Below are 25884 nucleotides of genomic sequence, written 5' to 3' on the forward strand. Positions count from 1 at the left end.
ACATCACTACGAATACAACATTCAGCGCGCGCTTTTTTTCAAGCATGATATCAAGTTTAATGTCTCCGTGTGATCACAAATATAGCATCAAGTTTAGAGGCTTCAAGCACTGACTCTATAAACTATCCCCGTGTGACTCGGGTTTTAAAAAAACTCCTCAACCAACCCACTGATCAGTGCCACATACTTCGGTTTGAGTTCATTTAGCTAGCCTCTCGTTTAAGGGGTTAGCACAGCTTACAGCAATAAAATTTTGGAAATATTCAACATTTTTTTCTCCATTACTGTATTTTGTACAATAATGAAAATTAGTATGTGTAAAAGACTGTCCTTCTCCATACGAAAAAAAAAAATGTTTTTACGATTTTAAAAAAGTCATATATATATATATATATATATATATATATATATATATATATATATATATATATATATATATATATTTCAAAATTCAAAATGATGGCAGTTCACTGTGCAGTGATGAAGTGTTTCCCTCATAACTCAAAAACTAGCCAAAATTCTGTGATGAAATTTTTTGTGTGTATTTATGCATGTCATATCTACAATATTATGCAAAATCACATCTCTACCTTCGCTAGATTGTCTGATAAAAAAAATTAATTAATTTAAAAAAATGGTCAAATATCAGTATTTTTTTCTAACACAAAATAAAAAATATATATTTATTAAGGAATGTAGTTGAAAGAGCATGATATTGTAAACTTGAGTTTCAGCAATAAAATAAAACAGAGAGAACATGAAAAAGTTAAAAAGTTTATGAGTTGTGAGGGAAACGCTTCATCACTGCACAGTGAACTGCTACCAATCTTTCCTATTTTCTGCCTTCCTCTTAAACTTTGCATATGATCCATTTATCTTAATGATATGTGATCAGGGGTAATACCTATGAATATCAACTAATAACATTTCCAAGGTTAGATAGAATCAGGGGAATCACGGGACTGACGTGAGTTGTATAGGACTTGAACTGTAGGTCTACTACAAATTATAATAGGGCATAACTTAAAACAATTTCCCTCTTTTTCTCTCTCGTACAGAAACACATGCATACGTCAATAAAACTACGTAACAGTGTTAACAGAAACTTTTTACATGAAGTTTACCTTCCTGATATCATTTGAAATATACACTCTAATTATTTTATTTAATCTCGTCTTTAAGTGTAGCCTATACATTATATCGAGATCACTTTTCTTTTTTCTGCATTGTTGTGCAGTATGTTATTCATATTTCTCCAAGTGGCGGTCTGAACACCTGCAGACACATGAGTACAGGCTGTTACAAAAGAAACATTACAGTGCTTCCATTCCTCAAATGAAGTATAGAAATTCTTATACATTCAGAAATTAAAAATAAATATTATAGTCCAAAAACATGATCTGAAGACATTAATTCATCAATTTAAGCACAGAAACTTAATCATAAACAAAAGCAAAAAAGATCTTTTGAATTCAATATTTTCTAACGTTAATAGAAAGGGGGCAGTGCCCCCCACGCCCCCCCCCCATAACTCCGCCTATGAACGTGAGGCCGAAAAATGTGAAAAGGTTCCAATGATTTAAGTACGTTTTCTCTCTCCTGTGTAGTGTGGAGAGATATAGAAAATTACCATGGAAGTTTCACCAATTCAGGTATAGAACTTAATTTTGTTTCGGGTCCATTTTCAATTATGCGCACTGGTTGAAGAGTTTTTTGTGTATAACTTCTTGAAAAGAAAAGAAAGTAGCTTTAGTTCTGGATGTTGATATCACAAATCCCCCAAGCCCAAATTCGTTTTATATTTTATACGTTCTGGATGCGATGCAATTTTAAATAGTTCACGGAATTTCAGCGCATGTTTAAGTGAAATTTAGTGGATGACTTGTTAACCTGCGTGTTGGCAACACTGATTGTTGCCGGTGATGCTGAGTGAGAAATACACGAGACATGTGGCTGATGTGTTTTGTTATTAGATAAGTTTCATGAAACATAATCGAAATCGTGTGTTGTCTGTGTGATAAGAATGATAAGAGAGCTTTTGTCGGAATGTGTTATTATGTAGTGTACAGGTCCTAATTAAATTCTCACTACAGCCACCGCGTTATCTGTGGATCTCGTAAGTGCAAGCACACGTATATTCTAACCTCTACCCAAAAATATGCATAGATTATTTCCCTTTCACAAAGTGACCCGGTCATAGATTACTGCAAGATAATAGTTACTTTTGCAGGAGTGGTAAGATTCTGAGCACGAGCTGTACGCAAATGCCGAAATTACACGACTGCATAAAAAGCGCGCAGTAATTAGGTTACACACATAATTTTAGGATAAACTCCAGAACACGGACTGCACCCTTTCCCTCTTACTTCAAAATTCCAACCTTGTGCACACACAAGTGCCTTTTCGTAAATATAATGATGCGCATTCGACAAACGCAGACAAATCTGTTCTTTTTAGTATTTTAAGACATAAATGATTTGTCACCTTAGAAACAGTGATGATACTAATTGTTATGTAGTATAGTAAGCCATGAAGGGTGCAACAAAGTTATTTTAATGCACATATGGGATGAAGTAACTTAATTTCACAGTGTTCGGGAAAAGGCCAACTATTCATACGAAAAACTCTTTAGAAAACCTCTACTTTTTATTATGGTAGTAAATAAACCATTTTACTCCATTTTTATTGTATTTTTGGTCCAGGGAAAATACTCGTCTTTTATCCAATGATTTATAACCATACATAAAGCAAGAACTAACAAGCAAACGTTCTGATGGGGGCAGATAAAAAAGTTAAATTTTTTTCTTCCACCATGCTAGGGGAAAGGGCTCCAAGAGTACGCACATAAATTAATTTGCTTGCCAGCGTTAAAGTTGAGTGATAAAGTAAAAACTTGTTATGTCATTGAAGTTATTGAACATTGTTTATTTAAACACAAATCAGTTACACAAGAAATTATAGAGGAGTATTGACCCTTTAATCAAAATCTGGGCATTGCGCACTCTTGTAGGAACAAGCATCTAAGAGTGCGCATACAGTCCTTCAAGAGTACGCGCTACCATATGTCACAAATAAATACATCAGTCCCCTCATAGCATGAGCAGGCTTCATGCCACCATTCTTTGCAGTTTTCACATTGCACCCAGTCTTCTGCCAACGGTTCCTGAGATTTTTTACCACAACCTGAACAGAAAATATTGCAGTTTTCTTTGGATGTTGTGGGAGTTTCTGGGTCAATCCTCAGTCGCTTTTTCTCCTTTGACCAAATGGACTTCTGATCAGTTCCTTCGATTTGTTTCCTCCCTGATGTCTCCAAAGCATTCTTGTATGGAGATGAAATCATTATTTCTGATTTCTTCCCCGTCCTCTTCCTTTTTGATTGGAGGTTTGCTGAAGGTAGACGAAGCAGAGTGGACGGCGAGCAAACTTGACCATTCAGATTATTTTCACCGTCAGGACGAGAGATAAAATTGTTTGAAATGTATTTTGACGGACTTGTTGAGATTCCTCTACATCAGGATTTAACTGAATTTTCTGTTGAGGCTTCTTCTCTTCAGTTTCTTGATTGGGGTCTGGTCTAGATGTCACGGCAGACGATAGGAAATCATCCTCCATGAATATTTCTGGGTTAAAAGGGAAGATTCTTGTGGCAGGGAATGAATTCTTCGCCTTTTCCAGAGTAGCTATCCTTTCATATGCTCTACAGAAAAGAGAAGACACTTCCCTGTGAGTTATCACACGTCCTGGATTGCGAACCATAAATTTATCACATTCTGTAGAAAAGACAGATTTAAGGGGCCAAAGAAGCTTTTATCAAGGGGCTGGATCATGTGGCTCGCATTTGGGGCAGAGTAAGCAGTATGATGAAGTGTTCTCTGCAGTATAATATTGCTTCCAAGCTGCAATGCGAAGTGTGGTTATCCAGGATTAGAAGAGCTGGATCAATCTTGGTTGGCTTTACAAATTTTGTGAAATGTTGCAGCCATTCTACGAAAAGCTCCGTGTTCATGAATCCAGAATCCGAAATTAGGTGCAAGGTGCCTTCAGGAGCATCTCTGTACAATTGAGGATTGAGTCTCTTCCTCGGAAAAATAATAGCTGGAGGAATGTAGATGCCTGTTGGATACAGACAACACACAATTGAAACTATCTGTCCTCTCTCAGCTGATGCAACTTTCCCTACACGACGTTTCCTAAAATGAAGAATCACACGATGTTTAGAAGAAGTTTAAACTGCTTTATTTTATCCGACAATGCTAGAAATGTTAATGTCCTCCAAGAGTACGCACGCGCTCTTGAGGGATCCAGCTGTGCGCCCTCTTTGAGACTTGGTTGTACTGACAAAACATTACAATAGATGGAAGTAGCATCCAATAACTGATTTCCCGCTTTGTACGAACTTACAGGTTATGGAAGAACGTTTTCCATGCGCACATTGTAAAACCGATTTCAAAATTATTTCCTGAGAAAGAAACTAATTTCAAAATACACAAAATTACAAGATTAGTATAAAAAATTGCAACTTACCAATAACTAATATAATCCTCAGCAATAAAAAGTGACTTCTATATCAGAACATCGCTTATGAAGATACCTTCTTAGAAGTTACACTTCAGCTCGTTGCAATGCAGCCAACATAGAAAATTAAAGCTGCGTACTCTTATAGGACTGCTCGCTCTTTGGGTAACTACCCCTAATAATGTCAAAAGACACCATGTTAATAATGTCAAAAGAAGTCCTTATACAAATTTTGGCCACTCGACCGCAATTTCGAGGCCGTCCAGAAAGTGATTTTCCCTGGGGTCGTTTATAGAAGAAAGCACAATTTCATGCAAATATTTATTGAAACAGATACAGCAATTTTTGCTCTATATGTCAACATATCCCCTACTGGAATTGAGACATTTGTCATACCATGGGATCAATTTTTGTGTCGTAGAAGTCAGCCGCCTCAGTCCGGAACCAAGTTTGACTGCGTCTACACCTCTCTGTCGATCCTATGATATGAGAAATGTCTCAGTTCTGATGGAAAATCTGTTGGAAAATAGCTCAACAAGTTGTGTCCATTCTAATAAATCTGTCCAATGAAATTGTGTTTTTTCTTTCTGTTAACGGCCCCTGGCGAATCAATTTTTTTAAGGCCCTCATAATTGCGGTCGAGTGGCCAAAATTTGTATAAGCACTTCTTTTGACATTATTAACATGATGGAAGAAAAAAATTTAAATTTTTATCTGCCCCCATCAGAACATTTGCTTGTAAGTTTAATACACTGTGTTGGGTACATTGCATCTTGTTCTTTTGCCTCTGCTCTCCACATACAGTGCATTCGCAATGAATATAATTGTAACTTTGTTATAACGTAATATAGGCTTAATTAATATATTGTATTTCTGACATCTAGAGAGCACAAAAAGCCTGGAAAGAATAATTGTAACATGCTTACAGTAACTTATAAAGTATTCTTGAAAGCCATAGTGTAGCCTATTTTAAACTAGTGCAAATATCGAGCCTCACGTAAGGAAGAGCCAGTGTCATTAATTATAGTACTGGCAGGCGGTTTTTTTATTACCAAGAATTTCATTACTAGTAATAGTGAAATACGAATTATGTAAAGCATGTCGCAACAGGGCAACCTTACATTGTAGTGATGTAAACTTGGGCTGGAGACATTTTATACATACAAAATTACCTTAATACATGTGAAATCATCCAGGAAAATACAATTAGGAAAAAATAGCCTTACTATAACTGTAATGTTTACATTTTAGTGATATAAATTCTAGGAGACGTTTTAATTGATACAAACTCGCCCAATACATTGGCTGTTCAGGGCGAAATTGGCGAAAAAAAATTTTGAATTAGTTTCATTTATTGAATGAATTAATGGTTTACAAAGTACGGAGTATAGTGTGACAAGCATTCAGCCATATCAGCAAAATATTGAACTAAACATCTTATATCACTCATAGCAATAGCAAAGCACATGTAACATCAGACCTGTCAACCTACAAGAGATGAAATGCGCTTGTACTTCCCTTCCTCACCATTAGAAAATAAAACTCTAAGTAAGAGACAAAAGAAAGATGTTATTTTTTTAAATTTAAGTAGGTTATTTTACGACGCTTTATCAACATCTTAGGTTATTTAGCATCTGAATGAGATGAAGGAGATAATGCCAGTGAAATGAGTCCAGGGTCCAGCACCAAAAGTTACCCAGCATTTGCTCATATTGGGTTGAGGGAAAACCCCTTGAAAAAACCTAAAATATAGCCTATAAGTCTATAAAAAATCTACCAGCAAACGAAATTGTTATTTTATAGGATTTTGCAGAAAATTATGGTATCTGCCATCAGTCAGTAATCATGCAGGCTCATTGGCATTCTACAAATTACGTGTCTTGTATTTTACAGGAATAATGACAACAATTTAAACCACTTGAACTAGGTATTGTATTGTGTCAGACTAGACTTCATGCAGCATGATAAAGAAGCAGTTCATGTGTTCAATCAAGCCCTATAAAAGAATTTTTGCACAGATAAACTACATTTCAACTTATCCCAAATACATTATTTCACAGGTGGAACTGCAAGTTAATTCAAGAGCAAATTCATTTTGGAGGATTTGCTTTTCATGTACAAAATTATGGCTGCACAGCAGACAGAATCTATTTTAGCACCTTGCATGGGAAAGGCCAACATGTCATTGGTTGTGAAGTAAAAAGGGTAGTATTGATTCCTATGCCGTAGCCCTGACCCACTTATAGTTGCAAAAAAAAATAATAAATCTTACCGGTACCTCATTTTTCCACATAATCTCTTAGTAGATTGATGCACTTCTCCCAGCGATGCTCCATTTCCACAGCTTACTGGAAGAAGGGTTGTCCAACCTCAGCAAACCACTGGTTTATGGACTACATTACTTCATTATTGGATGAAAATTTCTATCTATGCAGTGTCATTTTTTCTGTTGCTATAAATGAAATAGCTGATATAATTGGATATCATATTGGTATTCTTGTACGTTGATGAGTTTACTGTATGTTGTACAGTTCTAGAGAAAAGTTTTGGGCCAACTCTTGGAGCTGGTTTCATAGCACCATTCACACGATTGCATTTGTTATATTTTGATCTTGGGTCATTGTGTTGGGATTAGATGTGGTGTGCAGATAGAAGGTCTTACATATAGTCCCAGTAGCCAAGAGTTCTAGGATACAGGACCCTCATTCTCAAGGCAGGCAGCTGAAAATTTGAGTCTCTGTGGCTGCTGCTTTTTTTTTTTTTTTCTTAATACTGAGAACTGTTTCTGAATTACGACCAATCAATGAAGGATCGTAAGTCTAATCCATGAAATTTAATAACTTGATACATTCACTGCTATTCACAATTAACAAAATGAGGGATGTATCTGGATGAACAGCATTTACATGTTTAATAACCACATACACGACAATATGCTTCTCACAGAAAACATGAGACCAAGCGAAACAAAAAGTAATGAATAAGACTTGCGCAAATATAATTATTATTCCTTTATACAGGGTGATTCACGAGGATTTACCGTCCTTTACGAATCTTATTTCTGAAGACATTTTGAGAGTTACACTAATTTAAAATTGTTTGTAAAATACGTTTTTTCTTCAGTTTGAAAATAAAAGAATAATACAAATAGAGAAGAACCATTCAGAAGTATCATTTCTTTAATTGGCAAGTATTATCAAGCTAAAAATGTGCTGTGAACTCCTCAGTTGTTTCGTACAGATATCTTTTTCTATTTTTAACTAGAAAATTACATTATTCTTACGCACTTATCACAACAATTATTACAAATCACATCACTTCCACTGACTTAATTATTTGCAGTTAAATTTTGCATCCTAATTTACAATCTTGCAGAGTTTACAACACATTTTAAAAAATGTCGCCGTCTGCTTGAGTACACTTGACTGCACACTTGTGAACAGCACTCGCGCTACATAACTGGATATGGCTATCTTTGATTTCCATAGAGTTCGCGCTGGCTGCTGACTGCACTCTGATCAAGAACACACATTCACAGCAATGTGTTCCATTGACGAAATGTAACTCTGTAAATATTGAGAATAAGACCCATGTTTATATGACATTTTTTGCTCAGAATGTCTTCGGAAATAAGCTCGGTAAAGGACGGTAAATCCTCGTGAATTGTCCTGTATAATAAGTTGTATGTGAAAATACTATTTTTATCATCATAATAATCCATGGCGCCATAGCCCTTGAAGGGCCCAGACCGACCAGCCAGCTGCTGGCCTCACATTTACATACCGAAGAAGAGGTGAATGAACATCCAACCAGAATGAAGATATCGTGTGGTTGGCATGATGATCCCCCCAGCTGTTATAGCTGGCTTTCACAACTGGATTTCACTACCTATTGTAGCTCCCCAAGTGCATCACTATGCTGGGTGGGCACCGGTCCCATATACTGGCTGAAATTTCATGAGAAAATTTATTCCTCCATGATGCCTTAGACCACGAATCCATGGCGTGGAACACTGTCTTTAACCCTGAATATCTATTTAGGAACATTAGTGATTTAGGATTCAAAACTGGTAGCCATCTTTGATCTTTGATATCTCATCATATAAGTTACTGTTTTGAATATGTCTACGGGATATTAATATAAATTAGAGGAGACTGTAAAAAGATTACTATCTATGTGTGACTTAAATATAAAAATCTAAAGGCACACTATAACTTACGGCCAGGTAGCTCAGTTAGTAGAGCAGCTGGCTACGGACTGGAAGGTCCTGGGTTCGATCCCAGGTGGTGACAGGATTTTTTTCTCATAGCCAAACTTTCAGAACGGCCCCGAGGTTCACTCAGCCTCCTATAAAATTGAGTACCGGGTCTTTCCCAGGAATAAAAGGTGGTCAGAGCGTGGTGCCGACCACACCACCTCATTCTAGTGCCGAGGTCATGGAAAGCATGGGGCTCTACCTCCATGCCCCCCAAGCCCCTTCATGCCATGTTACCGGGATACCTTTACCTTTTCCACTATAACTTATATTGCGGTTTCTGACATTAAATTTAAATACAGATATAATATAAGTTTATATTAAAAATAGCTGTTTATTTCAATTAAAATGTGAAGTTTGGAAGTACTGTTTTACTAAAAATAAATTGCTAGCAATAATCACACTCAAATTAACTACTGAGTATAGATTCCAACAGTTACACTTCTGCTGAAAATATCTTCCTCTGTTTTTTTTTTTTTTTTTTTTTTTTTTCAAATTTAATTCATCCAAAATTTCTGAATAGTTAAAAGCCTTTTTCTTTCTTTCTTTCTTTCTTTTTTCCTTCCTTTCTTTCTAACAAAAGTCCTGTTAATGTGATTAATATAGAGCATAGTATAATGTACTCTTCGTCAGTTTGTACACTTCAGTTTCATATGGCCCACAGTTACCAACGATTATTGTATTATATTAATTGTCAGATATCTAAGTTATTCCCTTAATGTGCCATTCTCTTTTTGCACTTCTTGACTTCCTTTTTATGTAAGCAAAACAAATTTTCTTTTCGAATCTCAATTCCTCACTAATCACGTAATCACACTGTGAAATATGCCTATCTCACTTATATTGCATAAGTGTGCTCTTCAAAGTGACCACGTAAAGTATCTTCAACTATCTTCAGCAGAAACGAATGCAAATAGAAGATTATTGTAATATGATATTTTTCTTGGTCGGCTTAACATTGGACTCCATTATTATATTTTGCTTTAATAAATAAATTTAATCAATTTATTAGTTTTATAATTTTTTGTGTGTATAAATGCCAAATTTAATTTTGATTTTTTTTTCAGACTTATTTTGGTGACATCATGGCTGGAAAAAAAGATAAAAATTGCTCTGAAGTTGATCCTAATGAACTTTTGGACTGGGCTAATGAAACATTAATGAAACTGAAATTGGACAAAAATGCTCTTAAAAATAATAAATCAAACAAAGCTAAAAGAAAGTCTGATTCAAGTTCTCAGTTTAAATCAAATGATGCAACAACGTACATTTCAGAGAAAGTAACTCATTTAAAAAAGACTAAAAAGATCAAGCACATTACAGTTAAGAGAAATCCTCTAAATGAAAGATCAAGAATAAATACACAAAACAGTGATGGTAGTCATAAGCTTAAAAAATCAAAACACAGATCTAAGAAAGTGTTACATGAAGAAAATCATGACAGTACTTACGAAAAGAAAAGGGACAGTAGTTGTGTAAATGGCAGTTACATCAGTTATCCTCATCACTGCGCGTATAACAAAAAAGAAATTAAAAGACATCAAGAAACGAATGTAAATGATGTAAAATTGACAGTTGATGAGTTGATGGCAGCTGACTCAAGAGAAAGAAAAAGAACAAAATCTGGTTCAAAAGAAAGGAAAAGAATTTGTACTAATGAAGAAAATTACTCTGTTAACACTGGTCATACTGATTTCAAATTAGAAAATGGTAGCCTGATAGACAACAGTAATGAATGTGAAAAGGTTCCAAAGGAAAGGAAGAAATGTCATGAAATTTCATTTTCATCAGATATTAATGATAAAAGAGAAATAAAATTAAAGAAGGATAGAAAACATAAATATGTAAGTTCTGATTTAGCAGTTAACGATGGTATTGAAGTCATGTCTCAAAAGAAGAAGTATAAATCTATAAACAAATATGAGAAAAAAGAGTCGTATTTGATCCTTAAGGAAGATGTGCATAATAGTAGTAAACAACACAAAAAGGAAACGAAACCGAAATATGATAGACAAGAAGATAATCTAGAAGACAATATCAGAGATGAAAAAAGACTGTCATCTTCAGTCCTACAGAAAGATGTGCATAATTGTGATAGACAACATAAAAAGAAATCGAAACAAGATATACAGGAAGCTAGAGTAGGAGACAGTGCCAGAGATAAAAACAAAGAGTTAAATTTGATCCTACAGGAAGATGTGCATAATGGTGATGAACAACGTAAAAGGAAAAAGAAACCGAAATATGATAGACAGGAAGATAGAGTGGAAGACACTGCCAGAGATGAATACAAAGAGTCATATTTGATCCCACAGGAAGATGTACATAATGGTGATAAACAACATAGAAAGAAAAAGAAACCGAAATATGATAGACAGGAAGATAGAGTAGAAGACAGAAATGAAAACAAAGAGTCTTATTTAATCCAACAGGAAGATGTACATAATGGTGATAAACAACTTAAAAAGAAAAAGAAACCGAAATATGATAGACAGAACGATGGTGTAGAAGATGATAACAAAACTTCAGACAAATTAAGCTTATATGATATATATAATTCCAATATGCAATTTGAAGGACAAGAAATATTGAAATCTGATGATTTTCACGAAAAAAAGAAGAGAAAGAAATATAAGCACAGTTATAGTACACACTCAGAAAATGAAGAACATCACAAGAATTTCGACATGCACAAAACAGAATTTGTTTCGGAACAAGACAAGCAGCTACTTGATAAAGACGAAGAAACAATTTTAAAACACAAAAAACAAAAAAGAAAGAGAAAGGATAGAGACCCTATTCCTGATGAAAGTGTGTGTGACAAAGAATGTAGTGAATTTACAAATCATGACAGTGAAGTAATTCCAAAGAAAAAAAGAATCGTGACAGACATTGGATGTAATAACTCTGACAAAAGACACAAGAAACGACACAAAAGTGAAACTGAACTCAGTTCATTGAAGACAAATGAAAACCAGGAAGATCGAAATATAAGAAGCAAGCTGGAGGAAGAAAATAGTACAAATTCTTTAAGGATGTTAAAGGCAAAGAAGAAAAAGAAGGAGAAACATAAAGACAGTGAAATGTGTATGCCAGAAAATGGAACACTACTATGTACAACTGAAATCAATTCAATGAAGTTAAATGAGGACCAAGAAGATCAAAATATAAGAAGCAAGATAGAGGAAGAAAGTAGTACAAATTCATTGAGGAATTTAAAGACGAAGAAGAACAAAAAGAAACACAATGATAATGAAATGAGTATGACAGAAAATGAAACACTACCATGTACAAGTGGGCATAAAAAGAAGAAGTACAAAGATAAATCTAAAATAGATAATATAGAGTCAGCATCTGAGAAGAATAATATTTCTTATAATGAAGAGACATTAACAATAACAACAGTAATGCCTCAGAAGAAAAATCACAAGCATGCTAATGTGGAGAACAATCTAGTAAATGATGATGAAACCATGCATGAAAGGATTTCAGAAAATTTAACAGATTCACATAATCGACAAATTAAACTTAGGCCTATTTCGAAAACCAATTTTGGTTTATCACCAATAGCTAGGATACTTTTTGCAGAAACAGAATGCTGTCATGCAGAACACAACTGTCAAAAGTATCGTAAAACTGCATACGTTTACACCTCTGAGTCTGAGGACAGTGACAGTGATATAACTTCTACCTTTATTAAAAGTGAACCAGAGGAGATTGTAATAAAGGAAGAGATCGAAGAACAGGATTTACAAATTTTGGGAGAAGTAACAATTAAACAAGAGATCATAGAGGACGAATATATTGCCCCACATACTCAGGATAGCCAACATTTATTTGAAGTTTCAAGAGCCCAACAAAGTGTGGAACATGTGAACAAAGTTGACATTATAAATACATCAGTTGATGGTATAATACACAGAATGACTGAATGCATGAATATGGATGAGAAGAAGACTCAGAGTTGTCTTCCGAATAACTGCTTATCAGTGAGAACAGCAGCAGAAATTAACAGTAGGTTGGAAATGTCGAATAATCCTGCAGACACCAATGACATTATAATACGTATGTATGGAACACCAGTCGGAAATAATACATTTAATAATGTTCACAATCTTAATGAAAATGAAGATGTAATACATATTGAAAACAACTGTCATTCTAATGCTATGAATAATGACCATGTGCTATGTTCAGACTTCAGTTTTGTAAGAGAGAATACCATAAGAGTCCTAAACAACACAGATGCAAGTGGTTCTCATATAGAATCATCTGTTAATGAAGTTAGTAATCTAGAAAATCCTTCTGTAAAATCTTCAGTTAATGAATATAACTACAAATTCAGTGATAATAACCCTGAAAATCCTTCTTTAAAATCATTTGATGAAAATAACTACAGATTCAGTGATAATAATCCAGAAAACTCTTCTATAAAATCTTCAGTAAATGAAAATGACTACAAATTCAGTGATAATAAACAAGAAAATTCCTCTATACAATCTTCAGTTAATGAACGCAAGTCCAAATTTAGTGATAGTAATCGTCCAGAAAATGAATTTCCTATAAACTTTAATGGAGAAGTTGATACTAATATTCATTACAATGAGTGGTCTAATAGTAATACTGAAACAGATGTTACATTTTATAATGAATATGATCATAAATTCACAATAGAAGAAGTACTTCCCCAGTTCCAGGAGAGAAATAATTGTGAAGATGGCTATAGGAATTGTACAAGGAGTGCATTTGATGCAAATTTAAGTGTTATGAACAATAATGCAATGCAAGGAATGTGTATTGAAAACACAGAGAAAATGCATGAATCACCTCTACTTAAGTTTGATTCAAGACATGGGATAACAAATGTGCAAAGTGAAGGGAACAGTATGTTCGGTAATAATGGTTATAATAATATGCAAGTATGCTCAGGAAGTACGCCAAGTTTTAACATAGAAAATGGAATTATTCATCAGGGATCCTCAGCACAGCATACAAATACAAAAAACTGGAGTGAAATTATTGCAAGCAACCCATGCGAATATCTATTCCAAGATAAGACAATATGCAGGGCAAGAGGCATTGTGAAATTCTTAAGAATTTCTAAAGGGTTAGTATTTTAGCTATTAAGATCTCCTCCTTTTTTTGAACGGCTATTTAACAACATTATATCATCTGCATGGTTATTTACCATCAGTGGAATTGGTAATAGCAAGAGAAAGGTATAAACCAAACACCCGACAGTAAACCATTGGTACTTATCACTGTATACATATGATTAGTTCATACTAGCAAATAAACTAGAACTGTCGATTGACTAACATTTGTGGCAGGTTAATTGGATGTCTTTAATCGATTGACAGGCTAATCGAATTTTAATTGATTTTAAACATTGTAAGTTTGAACAAAAACACTAATATTATTTTAAAATAATTTATTCCATATGCTGTAAAGAAGAACACACGTTTTTACAAATGAATCAGACGGAGCTAAAAGGAATTAAGTCACTTTTGACAACTTTTCAGGAGAAGCAAAAAATATTCCACTAATAACACAAATATTATATTTTTATGTTATAGAAGACAAAAGAATACTTAAAAGTCTTAGTTCCTTCTTCCACCATTCGTTGCGCATGACATCAGTTGTTCAAATTGTTGCATAATCCAAAACTTCATATTCTGACTTAATTCCTTTTAGCTTCAACCGATTCAAATATTTTAAATTTTACTGATGTATGTCTTTCAAGTTCCACTCAAGAACTATGTCTTCAAATTCTTCTGTGCAAGTAGCAGCATTGTGCTTCCCTGTGACATACTTAACTTGTAATGTTGAATTATGATATTCCCAAAGTGAGTCAATCTAATGCACCGTAATCCCCAAGCATCTACAGTGAGACACCGAACACCGAAAATGTCCTGTGAAACTAACAAGTTCTGCATGTTTCAGTTCGTTTAATAATTTTAATTTTTCAGTATCATACAACTCATCGATTTTTTGTTATTTTGTGTCTAGAAGGAAGATGGTAAGCATAAAAATCAAGATTTAATTGCAAAAACCACTTTGAGACCATGACCTCAGACAATGTTGACTATCCTATCTTGCACAAACCACTTAACAGAGGATACAAGCTTCACTATTTGGGTGCTCCAATGTTGATTGAGAAGATGAACTGAAAATAGCAACGTTAGTAGATGTAGATCCACTTTGGAAAGAATCAACATGTTAAGACGATATTGAAGACTACTTGTGCTTCCACTCTAACTGAATCATTTTCCGCATTTTTTTTTTTTTTTTTTTTTTTTTACAAAGAAGCTGTTTTTCTATCTGTCAGTTTTTCACAATTGTTTAATTTAAATCCAAAAACTTTCACCAAGTTTTCCATGCAATAGTTCGTAAGCCATATTTATAACTGAAGTTCACAAATATACAGCACTGCATACATTGATGTTTGAAGGACCAACAATCACACACAGTCTTTGAAAGTGAACTGATAATCTAGAGCCACTGAGAACTGAGATTTTCATAAACAACTAATTGGCAAAGTCAGATACATGTGGACAAACACCAACTTCCAGTTACCTTTGGGTGATTATTTTGACAAAGGATACACAGACTTCACAATGCAGTTATGTTTCCTTCACCACAAAATAATTTTTAATCGATTAAAACATTTGTTTGGTTAATCAAATTTTAAAATTAATTGGTTAATCAGTTATATTAATCAAATCGACAGCTCTAAAATAAACTGTCAAGAAAGCAAGCAGACATGAAGACAGTTCACATGTTTAGTTCATCCTTACAAACAGACTTCTGTAGAATAATTACACATTGAAAGACACTCTTTCAGCTTTCCCAACGATGGGACTGCCTCATTGGACAAAGCATAATAAACATATTGAATGAAAACAAAAACAGACCACAAAAGAGAAAGGAGGAGAACAAACAAAAGGGAAAATTAAGTACAGGAAAGATAATAGCATGCATATAACAGTCCTAAACATAGTAAACAAACAGATTAGATATTCGGGCAAAATTCTCCCTTTTTAGGAAACAAAGTACAGATGATATTTTAAAATGGCAAGTGATCCTCTAATAGCGGCAAGGGAAACATCACGAATGAAGTCGTTGTTCAGCTGGAACTGCTTGCAGAAACTGGCAAAGAGGCGAGGTATTGTGCCCCTAGCACCAACCATTAGCCCAACTACTTCAATGGAGGTGAGGTGATATTTCTCCAAATAGAATGGAACTGTGGGCTCATAAATTCTGCATTTTTCTGAGTGGACTTCAGCGGGCTGTTGTTCCTGTGCCTCGAACCTGACTGTCGGGTCGATAATGTAGGCGGATGTAGAGCCTGGTGGAATGACAAGCATGTCAATTCGCCGACAGGATCCCTCTTGAGAGATGCCATGGATTTCTTCGTGCACAGTGAGACCTTTCTTCCTCAAGGCTTCGGCAATCATGGACCTGATTCTGTGATGTCTAGAGTTCCGCAGTGTCTCGCTGAAAGGACAGGCACCCAAAATGTGGCCAAGAGTTTCAGTCTCACTGACGCAACGACGACAGTGGTTTCCGTCTCGGGACCTTCCTGGTATAGCACGCAGCGGACAAACATTAGCTGTCATTTTAAGATCTTGTTTTCATTCACTGCTAGTGAGGCGATCAGGTTGTCGGATCCATTTATTGGCGGGAGTGAACTCCTTATAGAGGAGGAGAATAAAAACATTAGAATACAACCCAAGTAACAGTTCATACTAACAAATAAAACTGCATAAATAACAGAATGTGAGAGCAACAATGTCATGTGATTGATTATATTTTGTTCTATAATGATGGTGTGAGGGTAAGAGCGTAGGTTTCAGTTCACAGAAAGAAAAAGTTGATAGTCCAGTGTCTGTGACTTAAGTCTGCTATCAAAAAGTAGTATTCTACTGCACTCCTACAGGATTTAAACATATTTTATCTGCTGAAGATCTTTGTGTAAGTTACCCTAACATGATTCATGTAACGTGTGTAGTTCACGCCCTGCATAGATTGTATGAAACAATCCGATCCATTTTATCCTAATGTGAACAAGTTAGTGTCCAATAGAAAGTCTTTGTCACCATCACGGATTGATCTTTTCAAAAAGATAAATCCTGATCTTCCATTGCCTCCTACACCTGTAGTCATGCTTAATGCTGTGTTGTATTATGCAGATCATTTTGAAGCATTTACATCTGTAGTAAGTGAACTGCACAAAGATGATGCCTCTGCAATTGAGATTATTCAGAATTTAATATGTGATACTACTTTAAAATGTGACTTGGCCTTCATATCTGCTAATTTCGGTTTCTTGATTCACTCAATAAATAAATTAGAAACTTCTGTAGATTTATTAATTAAGTTAAACCAATACAGTATGTTCAAAGGCAATTTAACTCTATCTCAGGTTCGAAAATAAAAGTTCTAAGAAAAAAATTTAGGGGTATGTTTGAGAGAAATAGTGGCTACCAAACCCTCTGAAAAGTCGCTCAAGTTTTGGAAAGCCAAAACATAAGTGAATTTAATCGTGTGTGTGTGTTTGAGTGATATTCCTCTCTTCAGATATGTAAGGTTAACATTGTGTGATGTAGAACATTCCTTTTCTCGGATAATAGGTAAGGATTTGTGACCCACAATCTGGAGATGACATTTTGTTGTGCACTGCAACTCCAGTCAACATTTTACAGCTGATGTTTAGCTACAATTGGTAAATGTCAATATAAATTTTTCTAGTAAGTTACAGACATTCTGATGTTTATGTTTTCATATTCAGAAAATATTTTTTTTTTTTAGTTTCAGCACATAATTTTCAAATTTTTAGCACATAAGAAAAATCAATATTTTTCAGTTTTACTTTATTTTTTAACTTAATTAATTATTGTATGCAGAACATATTAAGCACTATTTGCAAACAATACACAAGAATTTAACTTTGACATTCAAAATATAAAGTCCAGATACAGGATGAAAAATCTGGTGTTGGAAGTCGAGATATTTCTTCGTAATTGTACATACCAGTGTTTCTTTCTAGAATAAATAAAGATGAAGTGGCATCAAGATTATGCATACCGAAGAAACAAATATACATCAAACGGCAAGGCAGATATGCACATCTAAGTGTGAGATTTTTCCATCTGCAACAGTTACAGGTAAATATAATCTTTACTGATTCAGTTCGCTTTCTGTTCTATTCTTTCCATGTTGCATTGTAGATGTTCATTTAAAATATTTGGGAATTTTGTAAAAATATAAGCAATAAAATGATCATTATTCTTTACTTCATGGCTTAGGCTATGAGATATATTCCATCTGATAAACATTTTTTGAAATTTTCATACAGGTAACTTTTCGTAACTACTGAAAGTGAACCTCTCAGAAAGTTAATTCTTCCATTATGTTGCTTAAGGCACTAACTAGAGCAGTTTGGTTAAAATAATCCAAATAACATAATTTTAATTAATGATACCAATTTTCTCCATGAATAATTTAATATTAATGTATTGAAGAGTGTAATTTAACATATGTCTTAAAAGCTTATTGTAATCACTTCTCTTACATCACAGCAGTGAAATGCCACAAAGGAAACTAACTACTTACATGCACTTTACAATTTGCAAGACATTACTTGAAATGTTTCCATTGAGCACACATTCTATCTTTATTTTGCTTTTAAAATCGATTTTCTTCTCTTGAATGATGCCTGTATAATCTATTTTGTATTTTACATGTAGCAAAACTTTAACCAAATGTGCTTGTTTATTTATTACTTTTTGTGTGGTTCCTGCTCATCTCCTATACGAAGCTTTTATAAAATACCCTCTTTATTGTGCTCAGATCGCCATATAAAAAACTTACTTTTTATGAGATTTTTTAGGTTTACTTTTAATAATATTTGGAACAAATTTAAATGTTTGTTCCTTGTTTTCACTAGGCTCACAGATCCGAAGAGCACTGAACCCTTTACCTGGTCTTAAGCCTACATAAAATACCTTGCCATGTCACTTCCTCTTTCTCACATGACATTTTTTACTGGGATAATTCTGGAAATATTTGCTGTCAGTTTCCAATTGTCCTTGGAGTAATACTTAAATATTTGTATGATTGTAAAATGTAAAGCGCTTTCAGTACATATGATAATTAGTAAATCCTGCAAAAGTACAGCACATTTTTCTACAAAAGAAAAAATCTTTAATACTGACGTAGCATTCTTCAAAATTCAATGAATATTACGACAATGGAAATTAACTGTTAGCTACTTTTCATATTAATTTGTTTCATTTTTTTTTTCATGTCCACAGTTTGTAGAGTACGTGGCTGTATACCATTATTTAAAGCTTATTATTTTAAGGTGGAATATAAGCAAACTGTTCTTTTGTGCTTTATTTCTTTTTATCAGTTATTTAGTGTATTAACTGCACTGTTATCTAGTCTTGATGGAATTTCTTATAGTAAAAACTGTATTTTGACAAGATGAGTTCGAGGGTATGTCATGGGATTACCTGACATTCGCCTTGTAGTTTAGGAAAACCTCGAGAAAACAACCAGGTAATCAGCCCAAGAGGGATTCAAATCCATAGCTGAGCACAGCCTAGGAGAACGATTCCCGGCTGCTAACCTATAGACTACGATTTTTTTTTATTTGTTCAGGTTTCATTAACAATAAAAAAAGGTTCGATTCCTGCTTGGGCTGATTACCTGGTTGCGCTTTTTCCGAATGTCAAGTAAACTGTGGCAAATCCTCGTCATTTCACTATCACCAATTCTATCGATGCTAAATAATCCAGTAATTGATACATTGCTGTTAAACTAAGTAATCTCGTACTCCTATATACAGAGGTGTCAAGTATTAGGGATTTTCCGTAATTATTATGGCATTATGGCGAAAACAGAATATTATTATGGAAAAACAAAATTATCACGGCAAAAAAATATATATACACACACAAAATGTTTCAAAAGTAACACATAATTGCAATTAAAATTGAATGAGATTTTGAGGGGGGGGGGGGAAGCTCAGACACATCAAACTTTATATTTAATATCTTTATGGAAATAAATTCTCTGATGGGCGGGCAACTGCTGTAAATCCGAAAAGTGACATGTTTCAGCTATTTCATGATTTTCTTTATTGTTGACGTCACTGGTTTTAGGATCTCTTTTAGGAAATGGGTATAATGAAGGATATCTTACATCACAAAAATTATGAGTTTTTAATATAATATATAGTAATATGTTCTTACCTAAGTTTACATGAAATTTGCCATCTGACAGCTTTAGTAAAATGAAAAACAGCTATATTTTATATAATATATTTACATCTGGGTCCGAAACTATTTAATAGATTGCCAGAAGACGTTAAAAACTTTGAAATTTAAATGTTTTGAAACAAGATGGTATAAATGGTTAGTTATAAATGTGTTCTATCACACTGACGAATTTTTAAATATGAAGATTGAAAATATGTACGTAGTATGTAAGATTGTATATCTATAGATCAATAAAAGAATTGTATTCCAATGGATACCATCCCATTCCATTGTGGAATCCTGGGAAACGAGAATGCGGATGCTTTAGCAAAGAAGGGCAGCACTGCTATTTACAGACCTGTTACTAAATCTACGTATTACTCTGTGAAAAGATTTATTGAATCTACATACTTAGACTTCAACAAACAAAATTTGATAACATAATCTCAAGGGAAAAAATGGAACTCTCTGCATCATAATCCACAGTTAATTCCCGATTTACCACGAAAATCGTCTGTAGCTGCATTTAGATTGGCAACAGGCCATGATTGTTTGGCCAAACACCTGGATAGAATTTGAATATATCAGTCCCCTAACTGCCCATTGTGCAACTCAAACCAAGAAATGGATTCGGAACACCTCAAAATCTGTGCTTCAATGGCTGACCTGATAATATCTTTGAAAAATATTGGAGTGCAAAAGGTCAAATGACTGTCAAATGCCTGGCATTAGAAAACAACAACATATCTGTATTAAAGTTTGACACTGTCTATTGCCTGAAATTAATGAAATAAAGATATTGCATTACATTATCAGATATTTCACACAAAAAGTGTTCTATATTCACCTCTTGAATATTTTATTGAAAAAGATCCAGATTTGGTTAAGCTTACCAATGTGATACCTACTTTTCTTGAATATATTATAATTGTATCTAGAATAGATGCAGATAGGGTCAAAATTGCAGATTTCAGAAATGAAAGTGAGTATAAAGTATAAAGTGAAAGTGAAGTTGTGTTTGCAGTACTAAGTATGCCTCACAGTGAGACTCTTATGGAAAGAGTCATCACTGTTGTGAGAAAAAATCAGATAGAATTCAGGCCTACATTAAACACATCTACCCTGGAATCACTTCTAATCCAGAAGATTAAGATGACAACATATGGATAAGTATGCTTCACGAAGAAATTTGCAAAAAAAGCAGCTGTTGCGAAACATGTGACAAAGCTCCCCCCCCCCCCCACCCACTGAAGCGACAGGTAACGTGTAATATGCTTTACAACTGACTTTGCTAGAAGCGAGGACATGTGACTGTAAGATTACTGACAATTCACTTGAAAGATTGGCATCTCTGTATATATGTATTTTTATCGCAGTCATTGCTGTGTGGTGCTTAACCACAAAAATAATTAAGACTATTTCTATAAAATTACCCATTTATATTGGCAAATGAATAACAAATCAGTACTATATTGTATCGAAATATTAAAAATACATACTCGTCTTGTTATGCCAAAGTACTTGAAACAATACATTTGTTAATGTTAAGAATGTTAAAATTAATTCAACATTATTTGGTTCTGTGTGTTTCAGATCATAAAAGAAAATGCGACTAAACTACGAAGCTCACGATGTTGTGTTGTCATACAAATACTGCGCAGTACAGACCAACATATGAAAAAAATTACATTTCGGCTGTGAAGTTCTTATTAGCAAAAGGACTTGTCCTATAATATATTTTAGTATACACATAAATGGCATAAAACATAAAAAGCCCTCCGTAACAAAAACAGATGAGTTATTTTGTAAAGATTGTTAAAATGGCACTAGAATTATGAATGAATGCACTGTAACAATGTGTTTTTGTACAGCTCTTGGTACTACTAGTTGCATTGATATGTTACTGTATGTTTGGCTTGTTAAAAATTTAGGATGCCATCATAAAGATTTTCAAGATCCACTGTACGTTTCTTGGACCAGCTTTGTGTATCATTTTCTTTATCTCTCTAAGAAAATACTGGCTTATTATGTTTAAAAGAAACCTACAATTACTTGGTTTCTTATTGCATTTCCATAACATTGTCTTTAAACAAGTCCGGAAAGGAAAATTAGAGTGATATATTTCTGTTTTTGTGACATTTAGCCTGTAAAGAGAATTCACTGTTACTGTCAAGAGAATGAGAAGGAATAATGAGTGTACAGTTTCTCTTCTATAGAAAAGACTGAGTATGTTATACATAGCTTAACTGTACATGACATAAAATTAAACACTAATGAGGATTATTTATTGAATTGGGCTAATACTTTACAGTTTAAATTGAGACAGTTGATTTAATAATCGGTATGACAATTTTGAGGTTCCTTCTTTTGTGTTGTAATTCAATTGAGTGAAAAAGATATCTGAGAATAAGGTATTTTAGAAACAGCATGTGTTGAAATGAGCACTATGAATAAACCTTTACAAGATAAAGGTGTGAAAGTTGATAAAATGACAAAGAAATAATTTCTCGGTTAATTCACTATAGCATCCTGTATTTCTACATTCAGTTGTTAGAATTATCCAGTAGTTATTAAAAACTGAAACTGAATTAAATTGTTAAAAGATTTTAGATTAATTTTAAACACTAAGCATTATCTAAAAAAAAATTAATTTGGCTTTCATCCTGCATTCCTTCATCCCTTCCCTTTCTCTTATCCATCTTGTACATATTCCATTCCTCCATACCTTCTTTCTTTCACCCAATTTATTTCCTTCATCAACCTTGCCTTTGTTTTCCCATTTCTATCGTAATACATCGTTTACAAACAAAACACATTAAGTCAAAAATATTACTGCTGAGAAAAAGGCGTTCTTGTTCTCACAAAACTGAATTCTCAAAATATTATTTTTAGTAAGTCTTTTTCTTTAAGTGCATTTCATTTTCCAATTCTAAGTTTATACACATACATTATTTACACCTTTTTCTTAGAATTATTATTTTATTTTTTTTTTTACTTAATGTGTTTTGCTTGTAAACCATTGATATAAGCTGGAATCTGTGCATTAAAGTGCTGAAGATGGAATAATTAATATATTCAACAAATAATCCTCATTACAGTTTAGTCTGGTATTACACCATTTCAGGCTCAGATATTCTGTAATTAAAAATGGAACTTAATCAGTTGCTTCCAGGGAGGCAAATTTCTTTACACTGCAATGAAGAGATGTTTCTATTTTTCTTTTACAGTATTCTCATGCTCTCACTATCATAAATGTGAAGGTTGTAGCAGAAACAGACGATTTGTAACATGAAAATAACATTTTACTTGAATGATAGATCTTCTGTAGATACATAGACAGAACGGTAATATGCTCATATAAACAAGGCTACTGTTTGAAAATGACTCAGTTGAGCCGCACTGTGCCATTTACAATACATGCAGTGGCATCGCATTTAAATAGATATGTTTGTGCCACACCTTGTATTTATTTTTTTTCATTTCCCACAGAATGGAGTACAAATGTAAAATAATTAAGTCTCCATACTTGATGTGTGTGTGTGTGTATGTGTGCAAAATAGGAAGAATAGGTTTGCTGAATAATCTCTTGTAAATATTTGAATTAACACTAAAAACAAAGACTTTTTTCATATATATCAATGGCTAAGAAGTGATACCTCATATCTGTAAATTTCCGGGTGAACCGAACAACTGTTTTAAAAATTAATTTCTCTCAAAATACACAAACTTTCTCTTTTGCAAGATCTACTTGAGGACAAAACATTAGTTAACTATCCAATTTAAAATAATAATAACTTAGTTAATATAAATAATAGTGTTGTTAAACTAAATTACCATATTTATAGATACGAGATATCACTTCTTAGCCATTGATATGTTGTGTAAAGTAAGATCAGAAACAGAATTTCTACGATTCTAATTCTGTAAAGTATCTAAAAATAAAATTATTATATTAACTTTCTATTTACGAGAATAACATTTCACTAATCTTTTTTCACATTATCCCAAAATTATCAAGTACTTTATTCAACCTTTTATTCCAGTACTTTCCGAATTATTGTTGCCATTGTTTCCCTCCCTATCACTAGAAGCCTTTTTACAGTACCTTGTCAAAGACGTAGTTGTTATTACAATAGAAGATTAAAAATAAAATAACTCTATTTCGTTAACAAACAACTCGCACTCATTTTGATTAGGATGACTAGGTTCTTCATAAAAATGGAGACACATTGTAATTACGCAAAAGACAACATTTAATACTGTGCAAAGCATCCATATCTTTCAGAATGCGAGTATGCTGTATACATTAGGATGTGTCGAAAAAAAAAGTTTTTTTGAAATTCAAGAAAGTATAGAGTGTAAAGTTGCCTTATAGAATGGACAGAAAAAAAGAAAAAATCAGAATTTTTATTCAGCTTTCCATTGAGCTTGTGTTCAGTAAAAATTTTAAATTTTAAAAATTATTTTGAAGTATATTGTGTCATTGGAATTAGGAGAGGCTACCAGCAGCAGATTTAAGATGTTATAAATGTGTCTGGAAATTACACAACACTTAAATGGGAGGGGTGGGATATTTATGTTTCTTTGGGACGAGTTTGAAGACCTACATGTTGGATGTGTTTTGTGAAACAAAATGTCAGAATCCTCTATACAGATAAGACAAGACAACAACTAATTATTCTAGCTTTTCGAACCACCTTACTTTTTCCGTCTCAGAACTTTTCCAACCTATGCGGATGTAGTAAAATGTTACTCATTTAAATGATTAGAGCTGAAAGGTGGTAAGTTTAAAGAGCCTGCCAGAGGAAAAATTGCAGACGTAGTAGGGGAAAACTTAAAAAAAAATATGATTACATGCTTCAATTCCAACAGTTACAGTTTTTCGTTTTGTTACACTAATATCGAAATACCAGTGAAACATATAGCAGAGTCCGTATAGGTCAATTTCTGTCAGATGCGTTTCCAATTCACTGTGGGCTAAAGCAAGGAGATGCATTGTCACCTTTACTTTTTATTTTTGCTCTAGAGTATGCCATTAGGAAAGTCCAGGATAACAGAGAGGGTTTGGAATTGAACGGGTTACATCAGCTGCTTGTCTATGCGGATGACGTGAATATGTTAGGAGAAAATTCACAAACGATTAGGGAAAACACGGGAATTTTACTAGAAGCAAATAAAGAGATAGGTTTGGAAGTAAATCTCGAAAAGACAAAGTATATGATTATGTCTTGTGACGAGAATATTGTACGAAATGGAAATATAAAAATTGGAAATTTATCTTTTGAAGAGGTGGAAAAATTCAAACATCTGGGAGAAACAGTAACAAATATAAATGATACTTGGGAGGAAATTAAACACAGAATAAATATGGGAAATGCCTGTTATTATTCGGTTGAGAAGCTTTTATCATCCAATCTGCTGTCAAGAAATCTGAAAGTTAGAATTTATAAAACAGTTATATTACCGGTTGTTCTTTATGGTTGTGAAACTTGGACTCTCACTTTGAGAGAGGAACATAGGTTAAGGGTGTTTGAGAATAAGGTGCTTAGGAAAATATTTGGGGCTAAGAGGGATGAAGTTACAGGAGAATGGAGAAAGTTACATAACACAGAACTGCACACATTGTATTCTTCACCTGACATAATTAGGAACATTAAATCCAGATGTTTGAGATGGGCAGGGCATGTAGCACGTATGGGCGAATCCAGAAATGCATACAGAGTGTTAGTTGGGAGGCCAGAGGGAAAAAGACCTTTGGGAAGGCCGAGACGTAGATGGGAGGATAATATTAAAATGTATTTTTTTGGCAGGTGGGATATTATTATAGAGACTGGATTAATGTTGCTC

The 25884-nt window shown here is 33.8% G+C and overlaps 1 protein-coding gene across 1 annotated transcript; it reads left to right on the forward strand.

Moving 5' to 3' along the window:
* The first annotated feature begins 1908 nt into the window (after positions 1-1908).
* LOC138701680 (uncharacterized protein PF3D7_1120600-like) lies at positions 1909-24000 on the forward strand. The gene is made up of 4 exons (XM_069828839.1): positions 1909-2116; positions 9841-13880; positions 17823-17940; positions 21631-24000. Exons 2-4 carry the CDS (start codon positions 9859-9861, stop codon positions 21736-21738), a joined length of 4248 nt encoding a protein of 1415 aa, XP_069684940.1. The 5' UTR covers positions 1909-2116; positions 9841-9858; the 3' UTR covers positions 21739-24000.
* Positions 24001-25884: the final 1884 nt, after the last annotated feature.

Source organism: Periplaneta americana, chromosome 1 (genome assembly GCF_040183065.1).
Source record: "Periplaneta americana isolate PAMFEO1 chromosome 1, P.americana_PAMFEO1_priV1, whole genome shotgun sequence".
Classification (NCBI taxonomy): domain Eukaryota; kingdom Metazoa; phylum Arthropoda; class Insecta; order Blattodea; family Blattidae; genus Periplaneta; species Periplaneta americana.